The 25,380-nt window shown below is 39.5% G+C and overlaps 1 protein-coding gene across 2 annotated transcripts in view; it reads right to left on the bottom strand.

Annotated features, from left to right (window-relative positions):
• Nucleotides 1–432: 432 nt before the first annotated feature.
• Nucleotides 433–25,380, bottom strand: part of VEZT (vezatin, adherens junctions transmembrane protein) — a 30,820-nt gene continuing 5,872 nt past the window's right edge. The window contains exons 2-12 of one of the 2 annotated variants that reach the window (XM_028747566.2): nucleotides 20,045–20,179; nucleotides 15,218–15,307; nucleotides 13,688–13,863; nucleotides 11,906–12,181; nucleotides 9,701–9,850; nucleotides 8,064–8,211; nucleotides 6,610–6,941; nucleotides 5,077–5,270; nucleotides 4,432–4,532; nucleotides 3,146–3,353; nucleotides 433–2,104 (exon numbers count right to left, since the gene is read on the bottom strand). In XM_028747566.2, the coding sequence (XP_028603399.2) occupies nucleotides 1,533–2,104; nucleotides 3,146–3,353; nucleotides 4,432–4,532; nucleotides 5,077–5,270; nucleotides 6,610–6,941; nucleotides 8,064–8,211; nucleotides 9,701–9,850; nucleotides 11,906–12,181; nucleotides 13,688–13,863; nucleotides 15,218–15,307; nucleotides 20,045–20,179 (2,382 nt within the window). In that variant the 3' untranslated portion in view covers nucleotides 433–1,532. The remainder of the gene's footprint in view (nucleotides 2,105–3,145; nucleotides 3,354–4,431; nucleotides 4,533–5,076; nucleotides 5,271–6,609; nucleotides 6,942–8,063; nucleotides 8,212–9,700; nucleotides 9,851–11,905; nucleotides 12,182–13,687; nucleotides 13,864–15,217; nucleotides 15,308–20,044; nucleotides 20,180–25,380) is intronic. The other variant, XM_028747567.2, reaches the window with a different exon arrangement.

The following is a 25,380-nucleotide window of genomic DNA, read 5'->3' as shown; positions in this document are numbered from 1 at the left end:
CCCGGATTCCACTAAAGTGTTGCGCTGGTGGAAGCCAGCAGAAGTCATGCTAGCACAATACGGCTTCCTCCACTCTCATCCCGTGTCCCCCAATAGTTCTGGGCGATCAGGAGACTCCCTCTGGAACAGCGCATTAGGAGGAGGAGAGGGTAGATTGTTCCATGAGCGAAGCAGAACTGCTTGCACTAACAAAGTGACCGTAATACCATGATGTTGAATTCCTTGCTTTATACTTGATGTTGCAAACATACTTGTAAAACTTGCAGAACATAGAGCATTCTTAGGGTTTTGATCCAATCTGGGAATCTGCCAACCATATTGCTGCTACAACGTAATAGCAAGGCATACCCTCCATCATTTCACATTGTTCTGTGAACCGACCCGAGACCTCCAGGGTATAGGGCGCTAAATAAATTCAATAAATAATAATAATACAGTTCTTGTGGCTTTATTCCTTGTGTGGAAGTCAACAGCTGCCGCCGCCACCTTCCACAGTAGGGAAAATCAGCTGAAGCAGTTACTCTAATGGTGGTGGAAGTGCTGAAGTGAAATACATGAAAACACTTGTAGATCAGACTGAACATGAAACCAATAGAACAAGAATCTGAGTTACCTTTGGATGGAGCATTTTCAGAGAATATGACCCAATGGAAAACAAAGTAGAAACTAAAATCAAAGGATTCCAAGTCTCAGTTAGTCTCTGCTGCAGAAGTAAAGTTGTTTTTATCTACACAAGGTAACAGATGGAAAGAAACAGGGGAGAAGACCTGACCAGAATCTGTTTAATTTCCCTTATCTGCAAAAGGGGGTGGTGGTGTCACATGTGACAACTTGGGAGTGTTTGCAATACGGAAAAATTACTGCAAAAACATGAAACAGTCAAATTATTCTCCATAGTCCAGAAGTTAAAATACAGAAGATTCTGCTGGGTTTTTGTTTTGCTTTGTAACCCTTTGCTAATAACTTATTATTATTTTAGGTTAGCATCCCAGGATACACAAGCTATGGCTTTCATTAAACAAAACAGTCCACATCTTAGGCTGTGGCCCTGATGAACCAACAGCTCAACAAATATGCAGGTCATTAAGTGATCTAATGCAGAAAGGAGAGGACGCAAAGTGGGCAGAAAAACCCACATGGTGTTAGGTTCTTGTTAAAGAACCATTTCAAGTAGTTGCATAATTAATGTCAACATTATAATAAGCAATAAGGAAATGACAATTAGACCATTTGCTTTTACATTTTTGGAAAAAATGTCTAATAATTAAATAAATAAAGATAAAATATTAAAAGAAATGCCAGTCATTCGTGGTACCTGTAAGAACCATACTATACACTTGGAATCTAGTTGATATTTGCACATGGATATATTTCAAAAGACTAGTAAAGTCCAATTGAAGTCATGATTTTTAATGGTTATCTTCTCTTCAACATCCAATATTATCAATGCTGAATCTTTGCATGTGCTGCTGTTGTTAATCCCACTAGCCTTCCATTGTGTCCAAATAGGAAAGACAAATTTTAGGTGGGCTCTATGATTCTTCATTTTTGCAGTCATTTACTTCACCTTTGTGTTTTTCAAAAAAGTCTTCCTTTCCCTGTATCTCCTCCTCCTCCTCCTCCTCTTCTTCATCGCCAAATGTTTGCTCTTGCATGGTTGTAAATGTCAGTGACCTGGCAGCAACCTGTGCTGCGAGTCCTGATGTGAAATTCAAATCTGCTGATATATGAAGCTCAGCCAGTCTTTGTTTGATGGAGGACTGTAACGCATCTCTCTCAGGTGGCTGCAACACATCAGCTCTGTCCACACCAGCTGAATCAGATTCTTCTTCACCTTCTCCATTGCATTGGTAACATGTTCTTTTTTCAACTTCTGGTGAGCCACCATTTGCAGCAATGTCGTTTTTGTTCTTACCAGATTCATCAGAGAGGTACTCCACCCTATCTTTCTCACTGTCAGTAGCTTGTGTTTTGAAGTCAGAGACTGCTTCTTCCAAGCTGTCATCTCTGCTGCACACCTGCTTGCTTGATTCTGAATTCTTCGGCAATCCCAAAACATTTATGGGTTCCTCTTGCTCTGTACCAGGCAAGGGTTTCATCGCAGCTTGAAAGAGGGGGAAATATGGAATGAGTATTCAAAATAACTTCACTGTAAGTTTTAAAGGATGTACTGCTCTCAGTGAAAAAATATGAATTTCATTTACTACAGAGGATGCTGAACACATAAGGTAACAGGTATATATGCCCTCTCAAACATTAAGAGGGACAGAATAACTATAAAACAAAATGGATTTTTTTTTTAAAAAACCTAGTAATTTCACCACCCATACACTGGAGCTGTTACATTGCTTCCCACTGGTTGCTACTGAATAAATGCAAAACATGCTCTGCCCTGTTTGCTTCTGGATGCCTTCAGAAGGGAATGTGGCCCTCACACTGATAAATTCCCCACCTCTGATCTAGAAGGAAAATCTGTAAGGATCCTTCAAGAGAACAAATTATGAATACTCTTGACAATTCTGTGAGTCTAGAGAAACTCTCACCCAATGTATCCAGCCTATCCTTGGATGGCCCCACAAGATCTTGAGAAAAAGCATCCCAGAGCCCACACACTGAATGGGCCTCGATCAGTAATCAAGTCAGAGAGCTTAGAGGCTCTTTCCATACCAAGAAAACCTAATGCAAATAGAGCTTTTAAGGTCTCTGCCTTGCATGCATTTGTGCAATTTCAATGAGCAGCCTTCAACCGCACAAGGTTGAAATAGCTCAAGTTAAATACGTATAAGTTGTGATTGTAATGTATAGTACTTTAGAACCTTGGGAGCTGTAAGGTATTACAGTCAAACCTCGGGTTACAGCTGCTTCAGGTTGCATTTTTTCGGGTTGCAGACTGCCAAAACCCGGAACTACCAGAACAGGTTATTTCCGGGTTTCGGCAGTCGCGCATGCGCAGAAGCACCGAATCACAACCCACGTGTGCGCAGACGTGGGTTGCAAACGCTGTGGGCTGCGAATGTGCATCCCGCACGGATCACGTTTGCAACCCGAGTGTCCACTGTACTCCTGATCATCAAAAGCTAAACCAATTCAGAAAAGAGAGTTGCATACAGATTTCCTTAAATTAACAACAAAAGTTAACACTTACCATGATCACTAAACAGGAGTTGCTTCCACTTTTGTCTTTCTGCCTCTGAAGCTTTAAATCCCAGCACAGATTTTAATTCCTGCAGCACTCTCTTGGATTCCTCTCTTTCACGTTTTTGCCTCTCTCTGTCTTCCAGGGAAAAGTAATAAAAGTCATCTCTTTTATACTCGCTGTCTATATCTGCATCATCAACATATGCTTCAAGTTCCTGAGGAAAAAGTTAACAAACATCTTGTTGCATCTAAAAATTACTCAAATACTACAAGACAGTGATGGTTCCTAACTATTTATTTAAACTACAAGATTTGGATCCCAAGTATGGTTTATAGGCCAAAGGGAATTCTGAAATAACTCTACCAATATTTAAAAGAATGTTAATTAAGGTCACTTATGGTATTTCAGGTTTATATAGTTCAGACACACAAAGGCTGTCAACAGATTCTCTAGGGTGGCTGAAATGTTTAGTTGACAATAGTAACCCACTTTCTTAAACACTTTGTATATTTAAAATGATGCTTCACCACTAGTAAAAGGTAAAGGTACCCCTGCCCGTACGGGCCAGTCTTGACAGACTCTAGGGTTGTGCGCCCATCTCACTCAAGAGGCCGGGGGCCAGCGCTGTCCGGAGACACTTCCGGGTCACGTGGCCAGCGTGACATCGCTGCTCTGGCGAGCTAGAGCCGCACACGGAAACGCCGTTTACCTTCCCGCTAGTAAGCGGTCCCTATTTATCTACTTGCACCCGGGAGTGCTTTCGAACTGCTAGTAGTTGTCACCACTAGTATCATAGCCTTATATCCAAGGTGTCACATGTTAAGAAAATGCCAAGGTTGGAGAAATCAGTGGCCTGCCATTAGTTATTGGACTACAACTCCCATCATTCCTGTTCACTGGTCATGCTGATACAGGTTGATGCGAAGGCTATAGGTTTTTCATTCCTGCTAGATACCTAGCACTAGACTCTTATCCTATATAACAGCAGCAGAAATTTTCTTTGCCAGCACAAACATTACAACAAATAAAGATAGCAAGTGACAAGATGCAACTGACAACCATTTTCATCATGTTCAAGCTTCCACTCTATGAGAAGCGAATTTTTGGTACATTTTAAATGCATATTTTTATTAGGTTTTTCCAGAAAAAGTCCTCTGCTTATGTATTTACTTAATCTGTTGAATAAAGTATCCTGATACAACTGCAGAACACTATTATACTTCCCTCAATCATCAAATAAACATACACATATTGACACATTTTGTGAATTTTGCAGACTATAATATTTGTACCTGTTCTTCAGGGATTGGGTCTTTATCCTCTATATGCACAGATGGTTGCAGCAAAGGTACCAGGGTGCAATGCTTGTTCTCACATGATGGTTCAGGATTGCCTGGAGGTAGTAGAGAAGCAGCAGAGAAAGTAGGAGTCAGCAGAATTGGGTTTTTGTTTTTTTGAATGTCATCCCATTGGACTCTTGTCAGCCAATTTCACCTTCCCTACCCAAATCTGCCCCAAAGGGCTAGAAGAATCCATTAGCAGGTAGACACTGTCCTAAGTTTTAATTACTTTTTATTTTAAAAAATAAACATAATAAACAACTTAAGGACATCAGTTGATATTTTTAGGAGTCATGAATCACCGCTGAAAGTACACAGTGGATCCCATGAATTTATAGCAAGCTCAGATCTACTGCTATGAAGATAGTATCTCCTTCCAGATTTACGCCCAAAGTCTGAGTTCATGTAGCCCTTCACTTATGTAAATCAGAAAAATATGTACAATCCACATTACCTTTTTGATGCATTTTTAAAACCTACTTACAAACCCAGGCACTTTGCTATTGCAATACTGGAGTTACTATTTACCGCATATATGACTACCTACTGTAGATTTTATTTTACCATGACTGGAATGCTTTTGTGAAGACAATTTACCTTTTTTCTCTGGATTTCTTCGAACCATTTTTTCCACCTGAGAAATGGCCTCTTCCCAGCAGCTGTTGCTTGCTTGCATGTGAGGTTGAACAAGTCTTAGTTTTGTTTCTACAACTTGGTAGGCCTCCAAAGTTAGTTCTTGGCTTTCCTTGGAACTAATAAACTTCTCAAGTTCATCCTCAAGAATTATTACTCTGGACCAAAAACAACAACAAACCATTTAATTAGTACACAAATCAAATATTTTATGAACCTGCTGTGGGCAGTGAGTTGATGTGACTGTAGTTATAAGTCTCCAGATTTTATATCCTCCTTTTTTATTCTAATGGTCTATCAGTTTTACCTATGTGGGCAGAGCCCATATGTATGATATCAAGGTGCCAGAAGCAACTGGTCAGGGCTTAAAGGGTGAACTTAGTTTTAGACAAGTAATCCAAGCCTTTGAAACAGCAGTAAAAGACCACAATCATTGCACAGTGTCTAGCAGCTGTTCTAATGAAGGCTAGAGAGAAATCCATAAATTCATAAGAACAACTTCACTTGTGGAAAGACGTTATAAAACAGTGAAAAGACATACACTTTTCATATAGAAAGTTCTGCGTTCAATTCCCTGCATCTCCATCTAAAAAGACATTCAGAAAGATCCTGAATCCTGGAGTAAGTCCCACTAAACTCAGTGAGAATTAGTTCTATGTAGACATGCATAGGGACACAGGTGGCGCTGTGGGTTAAACCACAGAGCCTAGGACTTGCCGACCAGAAGGTCGGCGGTTCAAATCCCCGCAATGGGGTGAGCTCCTGTTGCTTGGTCCCTGCTCCTGCCAACCTAACAGTTCAAAAGCACGTCAAAGTGCAAGTAGATAAATAGGTACCGCTCCGGTGGGAAGGTTAACGGCGTTTCCGTGCGCTGCTCTGGTTTGCCAGAAGGGGCTTAGTCATGCTGGCCACATGACCCTGAAGCTGTACGCCGGCTCCCTCGGCCAATAAAGCGAGATGAGCGCCGCAACCCCAGAGTCGGCCATGACTGGACCTAATGGTCAGGGGTCCCTTTACCTTTACCTTGTAAACCTTTGGCAAGTGAATGAAGAGATTATTAGGGAACTAGTAAACATTTCTGCTTCAAAGCATGTCTGAAGGATTAATATGAATAGATGTACACATATCAGCAACGGTGGTATTGTTTAAGAACACACACCCATTTCTAATCCATGGGTTCTCTCTCCATGCTTTCTGCCCAAAACTTCTGCGGCTAATCAGCAAAAGCCAAACAAAGGAAAAACTGATTTGCCCGATCTCCCCTGTTCCCTGATCTGTCTCCCTTCATGGTTTCTGCCCCAAATGGCTTCAGCTAATCAGCAAAACAAACAAGCAAGGAAGTGGACAAACTCTGGCTGTTCTGATATCTAAATCAGCCGTTTGTGTAGCAAGGTTTGGGTATACTTCTTTGTGTTCAGATAACTGAGATTTCAAATAATAAGCATTCTGACAGCGGACCTGTGTGTAGTAACAAATCACTCCCAGAGAACAGCTTACTCATTAAGCAAGGCCTTCAGATGGAGTTGTAGGCTGCGCACTGCTGTGTGGAGACGATTTAGTTCTCTTGACTTTTGTTCGGTTTTGACTGAACGTTCCAAACCAGATTGATGGTGTGTTTCAAAGTACCGATAAAATTCATAGCTCCGTTTAAGCTCTTCTAAACAGGCAGCATGTGCATGACGAAGACCCTGAGTCACATCAGTAAAGGTCGAAAGTGGCAAATGTTCTGGCCTAATCAGCGTCTTGATAGATGCATTGGAGGGGGACAGCAGAAGAATTAGCCGCCTGAAGAATTCAGAACTTTGTCCAACCCAAAGTTGAAATAAAACCTACAAATACAGAAAACTTATTATAACCCTAATTGTTACAGAAAACAATAACATTTTGTTTTTCCTGCTTTTCCATACATTGTAAGCAATTCAACAATAATATGATTACCAAACCACTAAAACTTTTTTTTTTAAAGGTTTACAATGCACCATACATGAATATCGATATCAGGGCAGGGTACAAGAAAATATACATTGCACATAAACAGCAACAAAACTAAAACAACATAAAGACTACAAATAGAATTTAAGGTAGCTAAAATCGACTGGGTAGGACACACAATCAGTCACTTAAAACCTTTAGCCAACAAGTAGGCTTTAACTAGCTGCTAAAAGACCAAGTTGGCACCTGTAAGGGGAGGACATTCCACAAAGCGAGCGCTGCCACAGAGACCACCTTGGGGTGTAGTCAGGCAGAGCAGAAATGTTTTAAATGAATGACATTCAGTTATGTAAGAGCTACAGTCGTACCTTGCATCCTGAATGCCCTGGAACTCAAACATTTTGGCTTCCGAATGCCGCAAACCTGGAAGTGGTTTGCGAATGTTCTTTGGAACCCGAACGTCCAACGGTGCTTCTGCGGCTTCTGATTGGCTGCAGGAGCTTCCTGCAGCCAATCAAAAGGTGCCGTTTGGTTTTCGAACGTTTTGGAAGTTGAACGGACTTCTGGAACGGATTCCGTTCGACTTCCAAGGAACTACTGTATTTCTATTAAAACCTCTAACAGAGAGACAGAGACAGAGAGAGATTGGTTGTCTGACTCTTTTGATCCACCTCAATGGCCCATAACTACTGGAACTCATCCAGTGCCCTCTTTTTAAACAATTATATTAAAAAGTAGAAAAAAAAGATGTAAATCAGGGATTTTCTATGCTATAGCAATTTATTCTGATAATTAAATATCCTTTCAAGAGTCCACAACTAAAGCTTACAAAAGGTAACAAACGAGTCCAGCCCAAAGATGTAAGTTAACTTAATATATTCCAGGCAGCTGACTTGAGCCTTGGCCTGGGTGGGTTTTTTAAAGTTAGTTAACAGGCTCAGTCAGGTTTTCTTGTTTAATTGCTACAAGTGGAAAGTAGTTACAAAATAGGCCAATGTTAAACCTGAAGGCTGGATTACCTTTAGTGCTGGCAGGCTGAAGCCATCTGTGAGATTGTGTGCTTCTTCCTCAGACACCTGCTCTTCACTGAGTCCAAGGCCCAGTTCTTTGAAAGGCACCACACAGATGTAGTTTGTCACATTGTCGCTCTCAGAATTCAATGGGTAAGTTTAGTTAGTGTTAAGGCAGTTAAAGAAGCTTTTGTATGACACGCAACTTGGGCAAACATGAGGTAGTTCTAACAAGTTTCAGAATAAAGACATTTTCGTTCCCAAAAAACCCCACAAGTGATTTGATTGGGGGTTTTTTTTTCTATCTAGCAAACAATCATGAACAAAAAACTGTTAACAAAATTGAAACTGACAGGATTCATCTCAAGTGTTAATCCATCTTTATTGAATGCCAAAATTTATCTACAGTGGTGCCTCGCAAGACGAAAAGAATCCGTTCCGCGAGTCTCTTTGTCTTGCGGTTTTTTCGTCTTGCGAAGCAAGCCCTTTAGCATCTTAGCGGATTAGCGCTATTAGCGGCTTAGCGGATCAGCTGATAAGCGGCTTAGCGGATCAGCTGATAAGCGGCTTAGCGGATCAGCTGTTAAGCGGCTTAGCGGATCAGCTGATAAGCGGCTTAACGGCTTGGGAAAAGGGGGAGGGGGAAACCCTGCAGGAACTCACAAGACATTTTCGTCTTGCGAAGCAAGCCCATAGGAAATTTGTTTTGCGAAGCACCTCCAAAACAGAAAACCCTTTCGTCTAGCGGGTTTTCCGTCTTGCGAGGCATTCGTCTTGCGGGGCACCACTATACATTAAAAAGAACACTAATCAATACCACATACAATATTCAAAGAGGGGCAATCCATTGCCCCACACTTCAACATATGGCTAAATAGTGCAGTCAGTGGAGCATGAGACGCTTAATCCCAGGGCTGTGGGTTTGCACTCCATGTTGGGTAAAAGATTCGTGCATTACAGGGGGCTGGACTAGATTATCCTTGTGGTCCCTTCCAACGCTGCAATTCTATGACCTCTACTCCAAAGACAGGAGGAGGAATTGCAGTTGAGCCATGTACATAAAACTTTATCTCTGTACAGTAGGCTAGTTGACACACACACACACACACACACACACACACACACACTCCTCTCTATTCTTTATCCAGGAAAGGAAGAAGCATTATCAGAATGTTCAAGCCAGGCAAAAACATTCCAGGAGAGTGCAAAGTAGCACAAGTGAGGAATGTGGCCTGGTGAAAGTCATGAAAGCCAGACAGGGAGTCCTGGAAGATTGCCTTTGGCTGCTGGGCCTGAGGGTCCCCATCCCAGGGTTAGTGTGCTGGACTTACACCAGGGAAACTAGATTCAAATCTCCACTCAGCCATGAAGTGGGCCAGTCCTTAACTTAGCCTGTCTGACAGGGTTCTTGCAAGCATAAAGGGACGCATGTGCTGCATGGTAGGTTGAAAAAACTGTTATGAAGAAAACCAAACAATGGAGTTAGTGAATATGTAGGATATTAAGGCCATGGACAAGAAACACAAAGTTGCGTTAAGTTCTTGAGACAAAATGAACATAAACATAAAAAGAGGTCCAGCAATCATTAATTCTGCATTACATCTATTTAGCCTTTTCCAGTTTGTCCTATTTCAAAAAAAGGATATTGTTTCAGCATATACAAGGTAGCAAGCCTTGACGCTCTGAAGTTGGCTCGTACTGACCGATAAACTGCTTTCCGAAGACCAATGAGATGCTGACAAGGATGCTGTCCGGCTTTATTATATGGGCAGGCAGCACTGACCCTGTCAAGCAAACTTGAAAAGTAAAATGTGATACAACTGTACAGATGTCCTAAGTAATGATAAAAATACAAAATAAATCAGTATTATCATCTTACATGTTTTCATTTTATGTAATATACCTTCATGCATATCAAAAAATTGAACGATTATTTCATTATTATACAAATTAAAGAAGCCCACACGTAGCTAGTAGCGATGTATAAAGTCATTCAAACTTTAATCCCGCTAGAAAGTGAAGAGAAAGACAACACATTTACATAAACAAATATCATGACCTTTAGGGTTGCTTCTGTCTTTATATGCAAAAATTCCTATCTGTCTTTCCCAGTTTTCAGAATCCTATATGATCTGCAGGTACCAATTTCATGTTTTTATAAGGAAATATACTTCTGCCAGGCTTTCAGACTGAAGAAGCTAAGTGACAAATGGCATGAGCCACAGGTTTATGTGGTCTTCCACATAATAGTGAGCATGTGACAGCTACCCATTGCAGCTGCATCTGGCACACCATATCATTAAGAGGCTTCCTTGCTCCATACCCTGAAAAACTGCTCCTGCAGATCATGAGGCAATTGATGAAATGAGAGATTCAGAAATGGAAGTGCCTTTTGCTAATGCTCTCTCTGAGCTGGATCCTAGCCACTAACTTTTTATTTTTTTAAAGCTGGAGAACTAGACTACTTTCTTCACACGGTCCATTTGCAAAAATAAAATATAAGTATTTTGCCTCAGGGTTTGATCAGACTGCAGCTAACACTTAGCTCTTTTGAAGTACCGTTTTAACTATAATATTAACTATTCTTAATTGTATGCTACCTTGCCAACAATAAGGTTGGATTGTCTTACCACATGCCTAAACATTCCACAAGACAATCTCTTTTTTTGTCAGTAAAGCTCAATTCAGACTAATTCTCTGCGTTTGGGAACTTCGCTTACTGTAAGATGGCTACACTTTTAGTTATACATGTAGCTGCTTGCATTTGCAAACTACACAGCAGATCTAGTATTAGAAGCACACGCTCTGTAAATAGAGATTAAAATATTATGTACACATGAGAATGTTTAAGCAACAAACTCTGGATAGTATTGCTGTTTCTTGTTCTTTATGAAGTATGTTAGAAGTAATCTTTGAAGCCAATATACATCTAGAAGAATTTTGACTCTTATAACTCAGTGTAGCCATTCATCTAAAAGCAGAATTGGAAACAAATAATCCCCTAAAAACACATGATGTTAAATTATGTTGCATTTAAAGGTTCCGAAGTGTTATGGGGGTGGAAGAGGGCTTTCCATAACCTGTATAATGTTCTACATGTTTAAAACATCTCTCTAAAACTATTCTGAAGCAAATTACATGTCATTCAGGAGAAAAATAAATTGTAAGAAAATATGGTTTGAATAATGCAAAATCCAAATGAAATCTTAATACAAATGAATCTTAAATACGAAACATTTTAATATTTGTGAAGTGAAAATTGGTCCCAAAAAAGAAGTGTGCACTTTTTGAATTTGGTATATTTGCAACCAAAGCATATGAAAATTTAGGAATGAATCTCTTGAGGAAAGTTTGTAGCAGGCACTTGGAAAAAGTTAAAAGCTGCCTCATCAGGATTGGGGTTTTTTTTTAGGTGAGACACACATCTAATGTTTGTTTTGCATGTAGATTTGGCTTCCTTCAGCTCCCAAGTACGAAATTATTTTTATTATGAGTTAATTGACCTTTTTCTTTTTATCAGACTACCAGAAAGAACACAACCAACCAGCTGTGAAGCTCTTCAATACGTGTGTCTTTTGCAGGTATTTTTTACTGAAACGCTTAACGTGGAGGTTGCTGAAAAATTGTGCCAAACATATCAAAACCCACTTCATTCCCATCCATGCCCTTGTTATCTCCTTTCCACAAATCAGCTTGATTTGGGTACCAGTGACTCAAGCTTCATGACAAATATGTTGTGTGCATAAGTGAAACATCTTAGATTTAGACATTTTAAAGGAAAAGTTTATTCACTCCTGGTTAAACAGGGATGACTGAACCAATTAATAAAATAACCTAAAAATCAGACTCACAGAGTAAATCCTCTGGAAATGACTTCAGTTTCTTGAATGAGCCGTAGAGATTTTCTCACAAGGTTAGTGAAGGCTCGACAATTAGTCACCATATCTTCTAGCTGGAGTTGGCATTTTCTTAGAGACATTTGCAGCTTGGCTGTGTTCAGTGTGTCCAAACCTCGTAAGCACATGTAAATCAACAAGCCTACTCCCCCCACCAATCCAAGAGATCCATTCCATGAAGAAGGAAGAATAATCAGTGTGCTGATGAAGGCAAATAGTAATGAGATATCCCTGCAAAACAAAATAGCCAGTATAAGCCACATCTTGCTTTTTTGCAGCTTGCCCAGATTCTGGGCATGCCAGCTGTTGCCCAGCTTTCATTAAAAATGAAGAACAGCAATGAAAAGTATGATTGTCATATGAAGGAAACCATGATATCAATAGGTATGGTACTATACAGAGTCCTAACTCAATTTTCTGGAGATGTATCTTTATGTTTTAAAGTGTCATTAAGAAAGTATTTTTGCTCCCCTGAAACATAAGTAAAAGCTGTCAATATAAGTTAATCAAGAAGCCCAGTATCTTAGTATAACTGTGACTGGGTAACAGTAGCTCTCTCTGCCTTAAAAACAAATGGTAGCAGTAAGAGCAGGAATTCATGTTATTTCTAATTTAGGTATTATTTCGTGTGAAATGTATGTCCTTGATTTCTTTTAAAACCTTTTTTCAAAAATTACCCTGCTATTAGGACAGCAGAAGGGGGACATATTTCTCCAGGGAACCAAATGCTGATCTATTGACAGTTTCGTTTTTCAAGTTTCTGATTCATTTAATCTGACCATTACAGTCCAAAAGTGCACGCTTGGTTTCCTTTAAAGCAGAATATGGAAGACCTTTTCGTGGCATCATTTCAAATGGCTTGCTCATTATTTTTCTTAAAACCATATACACTCAACAGCAAAGCTTCTCTCACTTGTTTTTGTCACATTTGCAGAATTGTTACAAAATTGTTGCAAAATACAAGTCTCTGCAGGGACACTAAAACATTCAACATGAATAAGTCTAGTTCCCTTCTTGCACGTTATAAACTGTGACAAATTTGCATTCGCTTATCAAATGCTACTTCTTGAAACATTGGTCGTTACAACATTATTATGTGTGCAGCCCATATAATCTAAAGAATGGACCAGAAGAACCAACAGAATTGCCTAAAATGAACCAGAGACATAATATTTATAGATATTGTACATCCAGGCTCGTATAGTGAGCCTCTCCCAAGACGAGGAAAAAAGATTTTAATCAAATGATGCAAAATCCAAAGAAACCTGAATTTGTGTGAAACAGCACACTCTTTCCATTAGCCTCAAATAAACATAACGGGGAGGTGGGTGGGGGAGAGTATGTTAAAGTAGCCCAGAACACAGGCCCACAAAATAGAAAGCTCACTAAGAAAAATGGGCTTATCAATTGCCAGAGCAGTAAAAATCAATGCAAGAGATAGGGTAATAAACTGTTAAGAAGGGAATATCACATGCAAACTTGTGGCTAACCATCTTCAAAATTTCACACCTAAGAAAATATGCTCCTGCTGTACACTGCACAAATTAATGCAAAGCAAAGAATACACAAAGGGGAAGTCAATTCTAAATCCATGGGATAGAAGGTTGAATAATAAGAACCAGAAAGAAAGAAAGAGAAAGAAAAACAATTCCTGTTCTCTAAGAGGTTATCTATGTGAAGAGCAAGATACTTCCTCCAACAGAGCTTGTAATCTATGCAGATAGCCCAAGGCAATACCAAATATTAGGAGTTGCTAGGGAGCGTAGTGTTGGAAGATGTCCATGTTCCTGTTGCTTGGGCTGCCCTGCAGACAGGATACTGGGGTCAAGTAGCTCAATCAGTTCAACATCCTCCTGCAGCAGAACTTCCTGTTGCAGGATGGTGCAGAGAGCCTCCGAGCGAAAACCAACATCCTTAGAGAAAAAAACAGCATTTTCACATACACAAGCATTTGTCAAATAAAATATTTTTCCCCCTATCGCTATGCAATATATAAAAAAAGGATGGCCAGTTCCTACTTTAGGAGTCTGAACCACCACCCAGGCAAATGTTTCTGCCTCCCCTAAGACCCCCACTGATTTTGGTTGCAGAGTGAGGCAAAAGGCAGATAGGGGACAGGATTCAATTAGACACAGAGCTGAGGTGGGTAGAGCCCAGTGCCCCTGATAAGGAAGCAAGCCACCCCTCTGCAGTCATCCAATTGATCATTTGGTTGGACGGGATGATAACTTTCCCTCCTCAGCTTATGTGCATGCATCCATTGAGGAGAAGGAAATTTGGGCCTGTGATAGAACGTGTCTATGAGATGGCCATATCCATCATTGGCTTGCAGCCCCTGGAAGATGTGCCAAGAGGAATGTGGCCCTCAGGACAAAAAGGGGGCCACCAACACTGATGTAAAGCATTCTGTGGTTGCTGTTGTTATTGCTAATATAGCACCATAAGTCTGCATAGTTCTTTACTGAACAAAAGACAGATCCCTGCTGCAAAGATCTTAACATTCAACATGGGAAATGACAGAAGAGAGAAGTGGAGGCAAGGTTAATGGGAAAGCAATATATGGTTGTTTCAGTTGTACATGATTTGGCTTAGTTTCAGGTTGTGTCAGATCAACAACAACAGCATTTGTACCCTGCCCATTAGGGTATGGGAACCAGGAGGAGCATGCCAAAGACTTCTTAGTTCTATGGAAAGTCTCAATAATGGTCATGTGACTGCTTATTACTGCTAAGATCACTTCTGCTATATGAATAGTTTGCTGAAATGAACACACACAACCATAAATTGAGATGCTGTGAAATACAAAGCACATCGTAATAATATAACTTCAGTCAACAATAAGCCCTGAAGTTAGATGGATTTGTAAATTAAACTTGGCCATGCAGGTGAACAACAATACAAGCCAGAAGCCACTAACAGAGACAGAACCTTTCAAAAGCAATTCTCAAATTAAAGGAGATCTAGAACTCTTCGTTAAAGCACTCTAAAGCTGAAAACAGCATTTTTAAATTACAAAGTTTGTGAACAAAATCACAAAACAAGATTTTGACAGCGTAGGTAATTTTAACTAGGGTTGGGAAGCAATAATTCATAAAACATCAGAACATATGCAAAGCTTGAGCTTTGGTCTCCTCCTCTTTTACGCAGATTTGAACATTAAACACTTTGCCATACTTTGCTATGTCATGTAGAGAACAAGCTATTGGCTTAGCTAAAAAAAAAGGTAGAAGAAATTTATTTATCTGGGATTGCAGAGTTGCAGCTTACCAACTGGTGAAGTAGTTCATCTTTTTTCTTATATGGTAAAAAAGAAAGCCAGCTTTTAAATTTCTCAGCTAAGTTTGATAGGACGTCTTTCTATTAAAAAAAAATCAATACAGTAGTAATAAATATAATAATTATCATAAAAACTGCCTTCATTTATTCCACTGGTCTAGTCATATGTGAAGATGATGTCTGTTAAGTAGCTTAAGCCTACAAATAACACAGGTCATTGTACCAATAATCAAATACACCAGCACACCAGTGTTTATAATGTTCTGACCAACATCACAATTAAGGCACCGAAAAAGGACAAGGAATAGAGAATATGATGGGGAACTGTTTCATGTTGAAATAACTGTGTACACAAATGTACTGAGGGCAGCAAAAACTATTTTTTTAAAAAATGCATAAATTATTTGAACACAATTGCTCCTTAGCAAGAGGCAAGCTATAAATGCATGCTTTGTTAGATGCGTTTTGAGAATCTCCAGCTTTCCTGCAAACATCATCACAATATTCATTACAACAAAAATCCTGTACAATTTATTTCAAGAAAGAACAAAAGATGTTTTGATACACAAGTTTTCAACAGTTGCCTAATGAAATGGCCTATTAAGGTTCTATTATATAGGTATGTATATATGGTTAGTTACTTTGGGAAGGAAAGATTGGAATATTCACTTTGTTTTTTGGCCAAGTGAATTTTCATTAAAGAGGAATTTTGTTTTCATTGAGTATCACACTGTTCATTACTCAACATGGAATCATTTTAATCAGCAACACTTGAGATGAAAATGATTATTACAAAATATGATTTTTTTGTAATAAGCTATTTTTAGTATATGTAGAGTAGTCATCAGCAATACTAGAGGATGAAAAGGAAGTAGCCTGCTGAGTTTCCTGGTAAATATAGGAACTACTGTTCACTTCTAATTTTAGTGTTTCTGGGCCTCTAATTCACAGCTAAATATATAGAGTATGCTAAATATATATTTCATTTCTACCCATTACAAAAGGAAGGTCTAAAATGATGATTTTGAATTGCAAAAATGTAGGAAATATAGAATCATAGAATCTTAGAGTTGGGAGGGACCCAAGGGTCATCTAGTCCAACCCCCGGCAATGCAGGAATCTCAGCTAAAGCATCCATGACAGATGGCCATCAAACATCTGCTTAAAAATCTCCAAGGAAGGAGAGTCTACTACCTCTTGTGGAAGTCTGTTCCACTACCAAACAGCTCTTACTGTCAGAAAGTTTTTCTGAATGTTTAGTTGGAATCTCCTTTCTTGTAACTTGAAGCCATTGCCTCGAGTCCTACCCTCCAGAGCAGGAGAAAACAAGCATGCTCCCTCTTCCATGTGACAGCCCTTAGGATATTTGACTATGGCTATCATATCTCCTCTCAGGCTAAACACACCCAGCTCCTTCAAGCGCTCCTTGTAAGGCTTAGTTTCCAGACCCCTGGTCATCTTGGTTGCCCTCCTCTATTTGAAAGGTTTCTCTCGGATTTAAAACCACAAGCTACAATTCTGCCAAAAAATGGTGCCAGAACTGCAATTATCATCTATAGATAATTGTGGGTGGGTGTGATGGGTTCCCCCCTTGTTTTATTATGTATTTTGCAGTTTTATCTTGAATTTTTATGCTGTGAATTGCCCTGAGATCTATAGATGAAGGGTAATAATAATAATAATAATAACAACAACAACAATAGAAGTGGTTATATTGAATAGTGAAGTTTAAACCAAGCCATTTTCCACAATCACATGCAAATGAGGGCAGAAAATAAAGACTCCAAGTTCCTCAATTCCAGCAGAGATCCCCAATTACAATGGTGTTCTCTTTATGCAAGCACTAGGTATTTATATAAGCAAGACACAAGTTTCCGAAATACATGCCTGCAAGTTTCAGGTATCTGCAGGTGAGGACTGACAGAAGAAACAGTATACAACCTTCTGACTGCCAATTCTCTCTCCACATGCCCCTCCCAGGTCACCTCCTCCTCACCTTCGCAGAGACAAACAAGACTTCTAGTCTCTGAGCCCAGCTGGGGAGGGGTGGGGAAACAGTTGAAAAACTGGCCATTATGCATTTGTAGGGTAAAATTAGATCTGGATGAAGAGTTGAACAGCCCACCAAGGACTTAGGCATTAGCATACTGAAGGAAACATGGGATAGGGAACATAATGTATAGTTCTGCTGTTAGTACAATGCTGACAATGAATCAGTGTTCTTCAGCAGATTTACTGCAGAGTGGTAGAAAAATCTCAGAAGCAGAAGTAAAAGAACAAAAATAGACACTAAGAACAACTTTTATTTTTGGTCTCATTGTGGACTCATTTTGTTGGACTCATTGACCTGGTTTGCAAGACATGTTCAACCATAGTTAAAATAAATGATGGATTAATGCAGCCCTCCAGATCTTGCTGGACCACTTCCACCATCTCTGACCACTAAGTTTGCTGGCTGGGGCTGATGAGAGTCCAACAACACCTGGAGGGCCACAGGTTCCCTATCCCTGGCTTAGTGTGAATGAGCTGCATGTTGGTGCATGCTGTTGAAATTGCAAGTGCTTCACCCTTAGTCCTGCTGCAGCTACACCTAGGAGTTTGCTACGATTTACTGTTTGGGGAAAACAAACCACCAGACTGGCTTTGGACATAATGGCAAGGCAAACTATGGCTTGTTTCCTACATAGCACGGCAGCAGCATGGGAAGAGCAAAGCACCTGCAATTTCATGCTGCTCAATCCCATTGAACTATCTTTAACAATTTTAATTATGGTTTACTGTGACGTGAACGAGTCCATTGGCTATTAACAGTTCTATTTGCATCATGCCATGACCATAGCTGAGTAAAACACCATGTTTTTCAGAATATTATCATCAAATTTTGCCAACTGGTTTTTCATTTCCTTCCCCTTTGGGACAGTAGAAAGGCCTCTGCCTGCAGAGTCATAGCCAAGGAAGTATGCAGAAAACTCCCTTCCTCCATGATTTCGTTTAGCATATAGATGGATAATGGCCATTAAAAGAACTCGCTGTTATCAAGAACAGACAGGCAGAAATAACTGGGCCAAGCATGCTCCAGCTAGGTGCTAAAGATGAAGAGATGACATAAAAATGGATGAGTTTCCAGCATGTGACCAGTGCTAACCTTATACAAGTTCACCGTGCTTAGCATACATTGCTAGCAAACAATTAATTACACTGCATTTTTGAAACAAAATGAGCAGCAGCATGCAGGTGTTCTCTTCCCTAGCGGGATTTATTGTCAAAAGTACAGGAGAAACTGCCTGAAAAATGAACACTGATTGCACAGGAAGAACCTTGCACTAAGAAGGTACCTGAATGCTCTGGATGAGGCAGCACCTGCCTGCTCCATCTTTGTCCAAATCGCCAATATGGAGGGGCAATGAGACACAGTGAGAGCTCAGCAGATGATATGGATGAATTGCAAAATGCAATTCCTCTCTTCCTGTATCCCAAGCCCCTACAAATGAAGCCCCAGCTGACATGGGAAAAGGACCTGAACTTCAGGTTCCATTTTCCATTGATTCCCCCCCCACCACCACCCACGCATTTTTCCTTTTCCTTACAATGTCACGCAAGCTACTGATTACTAGTTTTAGAAGTTCTGCCGATATTTTATTTAACTTTAGCATTCTTAACTAAGGGTGCAATTCCACACACACATACTTAGAATTAAGTCCCATTGGACTCAAACTTACTTCTGAGCAGATATACATAGGGTTGCATTGTATGGGAGTCAGGAAACTTAAGATTCTCTGAAACCTATGATTTTTTTAGACACCCAATCTTCATTAAAACACTCACTTCTGAGCAGTCTAGGGTGGATTCCAGGCTTTGATATACCATGTTAAGATTGCTGTGTTTTCTTCTGAACAAAAGCATGCATGACCATATGAATGCTCTACATGCTACTGTACAAGTGACTGATCACTGGCAAATGAGTCCTAGGATGTTCCTTAATCCCGCAGTTAATCAGGAAAAAAGATGCTTCTTCCTCTGCTATAGTGAAACTGGTCAGTGTTCAGCTTTCATTATTATAATTGGATTCTGAGCCAGATCAGAATGAGACATGTTTCTGGAGGGGGAAAGTAATACTGAACAAATTCAACGGTATTTAGGAGATTTATTCATTTAAAAACCTGTGAAATTTGAGTGGTACCCTTATTATATGAAATCTAATGCAAACTAAAGGAAAAGGTTAAAATAACGATTTACCATGCTGGGTTAAAGCAAGTTCATCTTGCTTTTTTTAAATCTTCAATCTGCAACAGACATTAAGCTATTAACTATAATCCATATGCATTATATCACCCCCCTCTCCTCTAGGCTGCATGATGTAAAAGAGCAGTGGGTTGGGTGGGGGATTGACAACAGAACACAGTGGATGAATCTGGACTGCTTTCAGGGAACTCAAACTATTTGTATTACAACATTAAATAAGTAGAGTAATTAGGACTAAAATAAAGTGATACCATGACTACAGAGTGGGGAGAGCGAGTGTAGGATCTTACTGATGTATGTAAGGGGTGGTGGGGAGAAAACCCTGACCATCACCTGACTCCAGCTGCCTCTTAAAAACAACATCTGGACAACTTTCACAAGGGATGCAAAGGCAGGACTAGCTCTGCACAATAATAAACTGTTAACAATAAACAGTGCACAATAATGCACAGTATTCAATACCACTGAAATGCAGACAAAGGATACACATTATGAAGGGAGTCCATTTTTAAATAGAGGCTGGGATTTTCATTTGATAGATTATGTAGCAGTTGAATTACCAAATTGAGTACTTACGTTCTGAATTGCAACTGTAGCCATGTCTTTTTGCCCCTCTTCGAATGTACATTCTTCCGGCTTTTGTACCAATGGTGAGCATACTTCAAAATCAGTATGTCCTACGTCCTGTAAGTACTGATAAAGTGGCGAATTCTAAAATAAAAAATTAAAGGTATAATTAATTAATTAATTGATTTGTTTATATGAAGTATTCTGAGTTCAAGATGCATTCATTATTTTTATTTATAGCCCACCCTTCACTGAATAGTCTCAGGGCAGATGTTAAAAATACCACAATTTAAACAATCAAGGTAACTACAAATTATACTGAAATAATACTAGTATTCTTGTTTTCCTTCAGCCAAAGTCCAACCAAACTTCCTCATGACATGAAAAAACTTAATTAACCTGTTCTGGGCCAATTATAAACAGTCCATTCTACATTATAGTGTGTTAGGGGATTTACTGCTAAGCTTCTAGCTGAGCAAATGTGGTATCATGGAATGTTCACAAACGTTTAAACTACTCAAGGAATGAAGTTGTCAACAGAATACTGGTAGTCGAGTTACTGCAAGGTAAGAGAAAAGTGTCACACAAGGGCTACTAAAGAGGAGTTATGGGAGGCAGTCTCATAACAAAAAAGGTGAATAGGAAGAAATCCTGGAAAACTGGACAGCTCAGAATCAGGTAAGTCTGACACCAGAGAAGGAGGTTGTTGAAAAAAAGGGGGAAATAACCTGAGGAACAGAAACTTTAGCAACAGTAGCTGGTAAAAACAGATGCCCAAGGAAAATACAAGACGATAAGATAGAGCATTAAAACTTTAAAGTGGCTGGATGCTTTTTAGGCAGGAAGAAGAAACAGGAGAGATGAGCAGGCTGGGAACCTAGCCAAGAATCATGAGAGGTGAAGAAAGTGAGAGCAAACAATAGGCTGAAAAACCCAAGGGAAAAATACAGTAGGTGGTGAAGGCATAGAGCGCTTTAGGAGGCAACTTAGGGGGACAGGAATGGGAGGGAGCAAAACTACACATATGGCTTCAGGACAGAAGATTTCATAGGTTATGTGAAGTAAGAAACAGATAAGCAAAGGAGATGTGAACACCGTTGGTAATCAGATCTAGGAGACAAAGGATTGTTAGGTTTAGAGAACAAGACGAGAGCTGAATTTAACATAAGAATTTGAACTAAATAGCCAATTATTTGGCGACAATGTTCTAGTTAGAAATTAAAACAATGTTTATATTAGCACCAAATAGTTGTGTTTCCAACTACTAAAATGAATCAGACAAATGCTGCTTTGTATTAGCAAGCTTTCACTTTGCTATGGTTACTGTAGTAAGCAAGTAGCTTAAGGTCTTAAGGGAACAGCAAAGGGCCCAACTCCTTTACACATAAGTACAACATTAGGAGCAACAGCTAGGAGGAATCAACTGAACCCAGTCTCCTCCCTGCTGAAGCTATAGTTCAAAGCTCCAACAGCTGAAAGGTCAACTCCTCTAGCCATACCCTACAAGAATGGAAAGAGTCATATACAGCAGTGGGAAATTGGTGGCCTTAATGTGGTTGATCTACAAGTCCATTATCCCTTAACATTGGCTGTGCTGATTCAGGCTGAAGGGAGTTGGAGTCAACATCATCTGGAGGGACACAGGTTCCCCACTTCTAGGCAATGGCAATCTGGTAAGATAAAACACTACTAGAGTCTCCTCAAAATGAAATATTCTTCTCCTTTCAAGGCTGTGTCCTGATTGGAAGGAGGGGGGTTTCTCTCAGAAAGCACCATCTGCTCAATATGTGCAACTTGAAGCTTTTATCTCTACAGCTTTCAGGTACATACCTAGCATATATGTCTAAAGAACCCTGGAACTAGTCCCTATCTTTCTGCTGAACCTGCCTGTACATGTATAGTGTAGTGGTAAGTGAAGTATTAATAAACACAGTGTATCAGGGTGGATGCTGTAAAGAATCTAATTAATAATAATGCATGCCCCAGACCAGGGGTGTCTAACTCAAATTCATCGGGGGCCGCTTCAGCAGTTTGGTCACCCTCAAAGGGCCGGTTGTATCTGTAGGACTTACAGTACAGGAGAGAAGGGTTCAGGCAGCCATTAGATCTGTCACATCACAGGATGGCATGCGCTCAATATAAAAACAAGTGGAGGTTTCCTGAATGCATGTAAAGTGGAGGTTTCCTGTGTAGAACGGCCGGCGCTGCTAGAGGGCAGACATTCTCTGGCTTGTAGGCTGCCGCACATGCGCTGAAGAGGCGGCTTTCTTGTGTAAAAAAAAAAAAAAAAGCGAGAATAAAAGGTGAAGGCTGGCGACCGGCGGCAGCTACACGGGCCACATGACGAGGTCTGGTGGGCCGGATTCGGCCCGCGGGCCTTGTGTTTGACACCCGTGCCCCAGACCCTTAGCAACTAGTTGGCTAATTTTACTGAAAAGATCTAATGTCTTTTTACTGAACTGAACTACATACCACAAAGATTAAAAAAAATTCAAGACAACAAATAGCAAACAGAGAAGTTTCTGAAAGAAACACCAAAATTTAGAAAGATTTAACTTATCTTTCATCAATTCCCTTGTCATACTATGCATAGCTACCATTGTTTACCTGTTTTAATGAGTGAAATTGAAACTAAGACACAAATTTGAGTAATCATCCAATTCATTACAGTATTTCTAAAATCAAAGCCACACCTCTGTAATTTCTGCTGATGCATTATAAAGGAAATGACTAAGACTTTCTCCATTAGTATCTCTCTGGTTTCCTCCCTCTCCCACCCTATGATATCTCCTCTGGATCTAACCTTTTATTAACTCTTAACCACATTAACAGTGGAACTTAAAAACCTCCTTTAGATTAGCAGACAATAATATTCTTGCTTTAAACCACAGCAATTCTAGTGTATAATGAACTAGAATATAAACAACAGATGACACTCCCAACAACATCTTGAAACTTCTTTCCCTCTCGAATTTTATCCCTCTCAACTACTAAAGTACAAACTCTGCTAATGCCTAAAACAAAAGTCAGCCAAGTTTATTCTGAGGTGCAGTGATTAGAAGAATAAAAGACTTACAGGCAGTGCATTCCTTGTCTCCTGGAAAATATGATTCCACCTCTTTCTCAGATACACTTCCAGTGCATCTGAGAGAATATTCTCCACCTCCCCATTTCTTTCTACTTGCCTCTCCAGGATGACTGGAGCAGAAAATGAGGAGCATCGGTCAGAAAAACTGCACCTGTGCTCTCACACAGGCGCATTTTCCTAGCATCATCAGAAGCAGCCAGCAGCAACTCACTAAGACTCTGCAATTTCTTCTGTTACTGTATGATAGGAGGAACCGACAATCAGTTGATGGATTTTAAAAGGCTTTTAGGAAGCTACTGCTTAAAAGAAATAATGCACATCAATATTATATAGAATCTTTTGCAAAGACTTGCCAAGCTACTGAATTTAAATGTCTTAGTCATAGTCCCTTGGCTCATAATCATCTTGGCCTGCTTATCATCTAGCCAATTACTCATAAATTGCATCTTGAATGAGAACAAGACAGGGATTCTAGAAAGGTACATTATTTATAAACATAAAAACTATTTCCCCCTATGTAAAGGTTGTGCTCCTGCTCCCTTCAGATTCTCACATTTTTCAAATGAAAACCTTCTGTCTTCCAAAATTGCCTCACAGCCAGACTCAATGCTATCAAATTAAAGACAAGGCTTTAAGACCATTTAATTTGATGGATTCCAATTTCTTTCTTGATTTTACTCCATATATGATGACGAACAGTACAGTACATGATTCCTTTAGTATTCCAATAGAATAGTCATTCTAATATTTATGCTTTAACCTTTATATTTGCATTTTCATGTCTAATTGTACACACTGGTTTAAGTTTTGGTTACTGACATTCAGAAGGCTGACATCAAACTGGAATAAGTATTTGCAAAGAAAAGGGCAACTTGTAAAATAAATAGAAAAAATGTATACAGTATGCTTCTTTTTGGTTAAGCCTATTTAGCCTACTAAAAAGATTTCTGAGCACTGATAGGATTATGTTTCACACCTTAATAGCATTAATCTTTCCCTTGTCCTATTCTGTTTCAGTTGCATATGGTTTGATGCAGCAGAAGAGTGTATAACACAATTTTCATCCTGTGGATCTATAAAAATGGCTACTTTTAACTTTACAACAATTAGTTTATCATAAAAATGTTTCATTGATTCAGTTAAGACAGAAAAGTGTTCATCTTATTGTATGTCATTCAGAAATTTGCTAGCCACCTTAATATGTCAAATAATTAAGGATTATAAAAATTAAGTCTGTCAAAAATTCCCCTGTATTAAAAAAAACAACTGCCAAGCTACTCAGCTTCTTTGAGAGCCAGTGTGGTGTAGTGGTTAAGAGCGATAGACTCCTAATCTGGTGAACCGGGTTCACGTCTCCACTCCTCCACTTGCAGCTGCTGGGTGACCTTGGGCCAGTCAGACTTCTTTGAAGTCTCTCAGCCCCACTCACCTCACAGAGTGTTTGTTGTGGGGGAGGAAGGGAAAGGAGAATGTTACCCGCTTTGAGAATCCTTCGGGTAGTGATAAAGCAGGATATCAAATCCAAACTCTTCTTCTCTTCTTCTCAGAAATTCTGGACTAACCAGTTCATTCCAATTTTGATGACTACTACTACTAATTTATACGCTGCCCATCTGACTGAGTTGTCCCAGCCACTCTGGGCAGCTTCCAACAAATTAAAGCATCAAACACAGTAAAATATCAAATATCTAAAACTTCAATTAAATGCCATTAGACCAGAATAAAAATTCTTACAGGCAGTAGAAAATATATGAAGGGGGGGACGGACTTGTCCAATTCCTTCAAAATCAAACTAAGGAGAATGCAAGAGGCTTTCATTAAAAGTTACTAAAATAGTTGTCATAGCAGCATAAGGAAAAGTTACAGGTAAGTTATTTGAAAGGCCTTGTCCTCTAACTTTTATATCAAGCTTTAGTATTTCAGAGTAACTTGAATATTAGCCTTTTCTTAATGGAAGCAAACAGTTACTAAGTAAATGAGAAGGCATTCAAAATTATGTCATTAATATGAACAACAACAACAACAAAACACACACACAGGAAAATTATTAGGTATCAAAGTTCACACAAAAGAAGTATAAGGATAATGTAAAGTGTTTTGCCAACCATGTTTCATTCTGGTGCCTCAAGCGTCTCAGTTCCATACGGAGTGCTTCATATACAATGAATAACATGAAGGAAAATACAGTACAACTGAGTGTTCATAAACAGTGCTTCTAGTAACAGCACAGGCTTCATGAATAAATTACAAAAAAGAT

This window comes from Podarcis muralis, chromosome 10 (genome assembly GCF_964188315.1).
Source record: "Podarcis muralis chromosome 10, rPodMur119.hap1.1, whole genome shotgun sequence".
NCBI classification, from domain to species: Eukaryota; Metazoa; Chordata; class Lepidosauria; order Squamata; family Lacertidae; genus Podarcis; species Podarcis muralis.
This window is presented reverse-complemented; position numbering and strand designations above follow the sequence as displayed.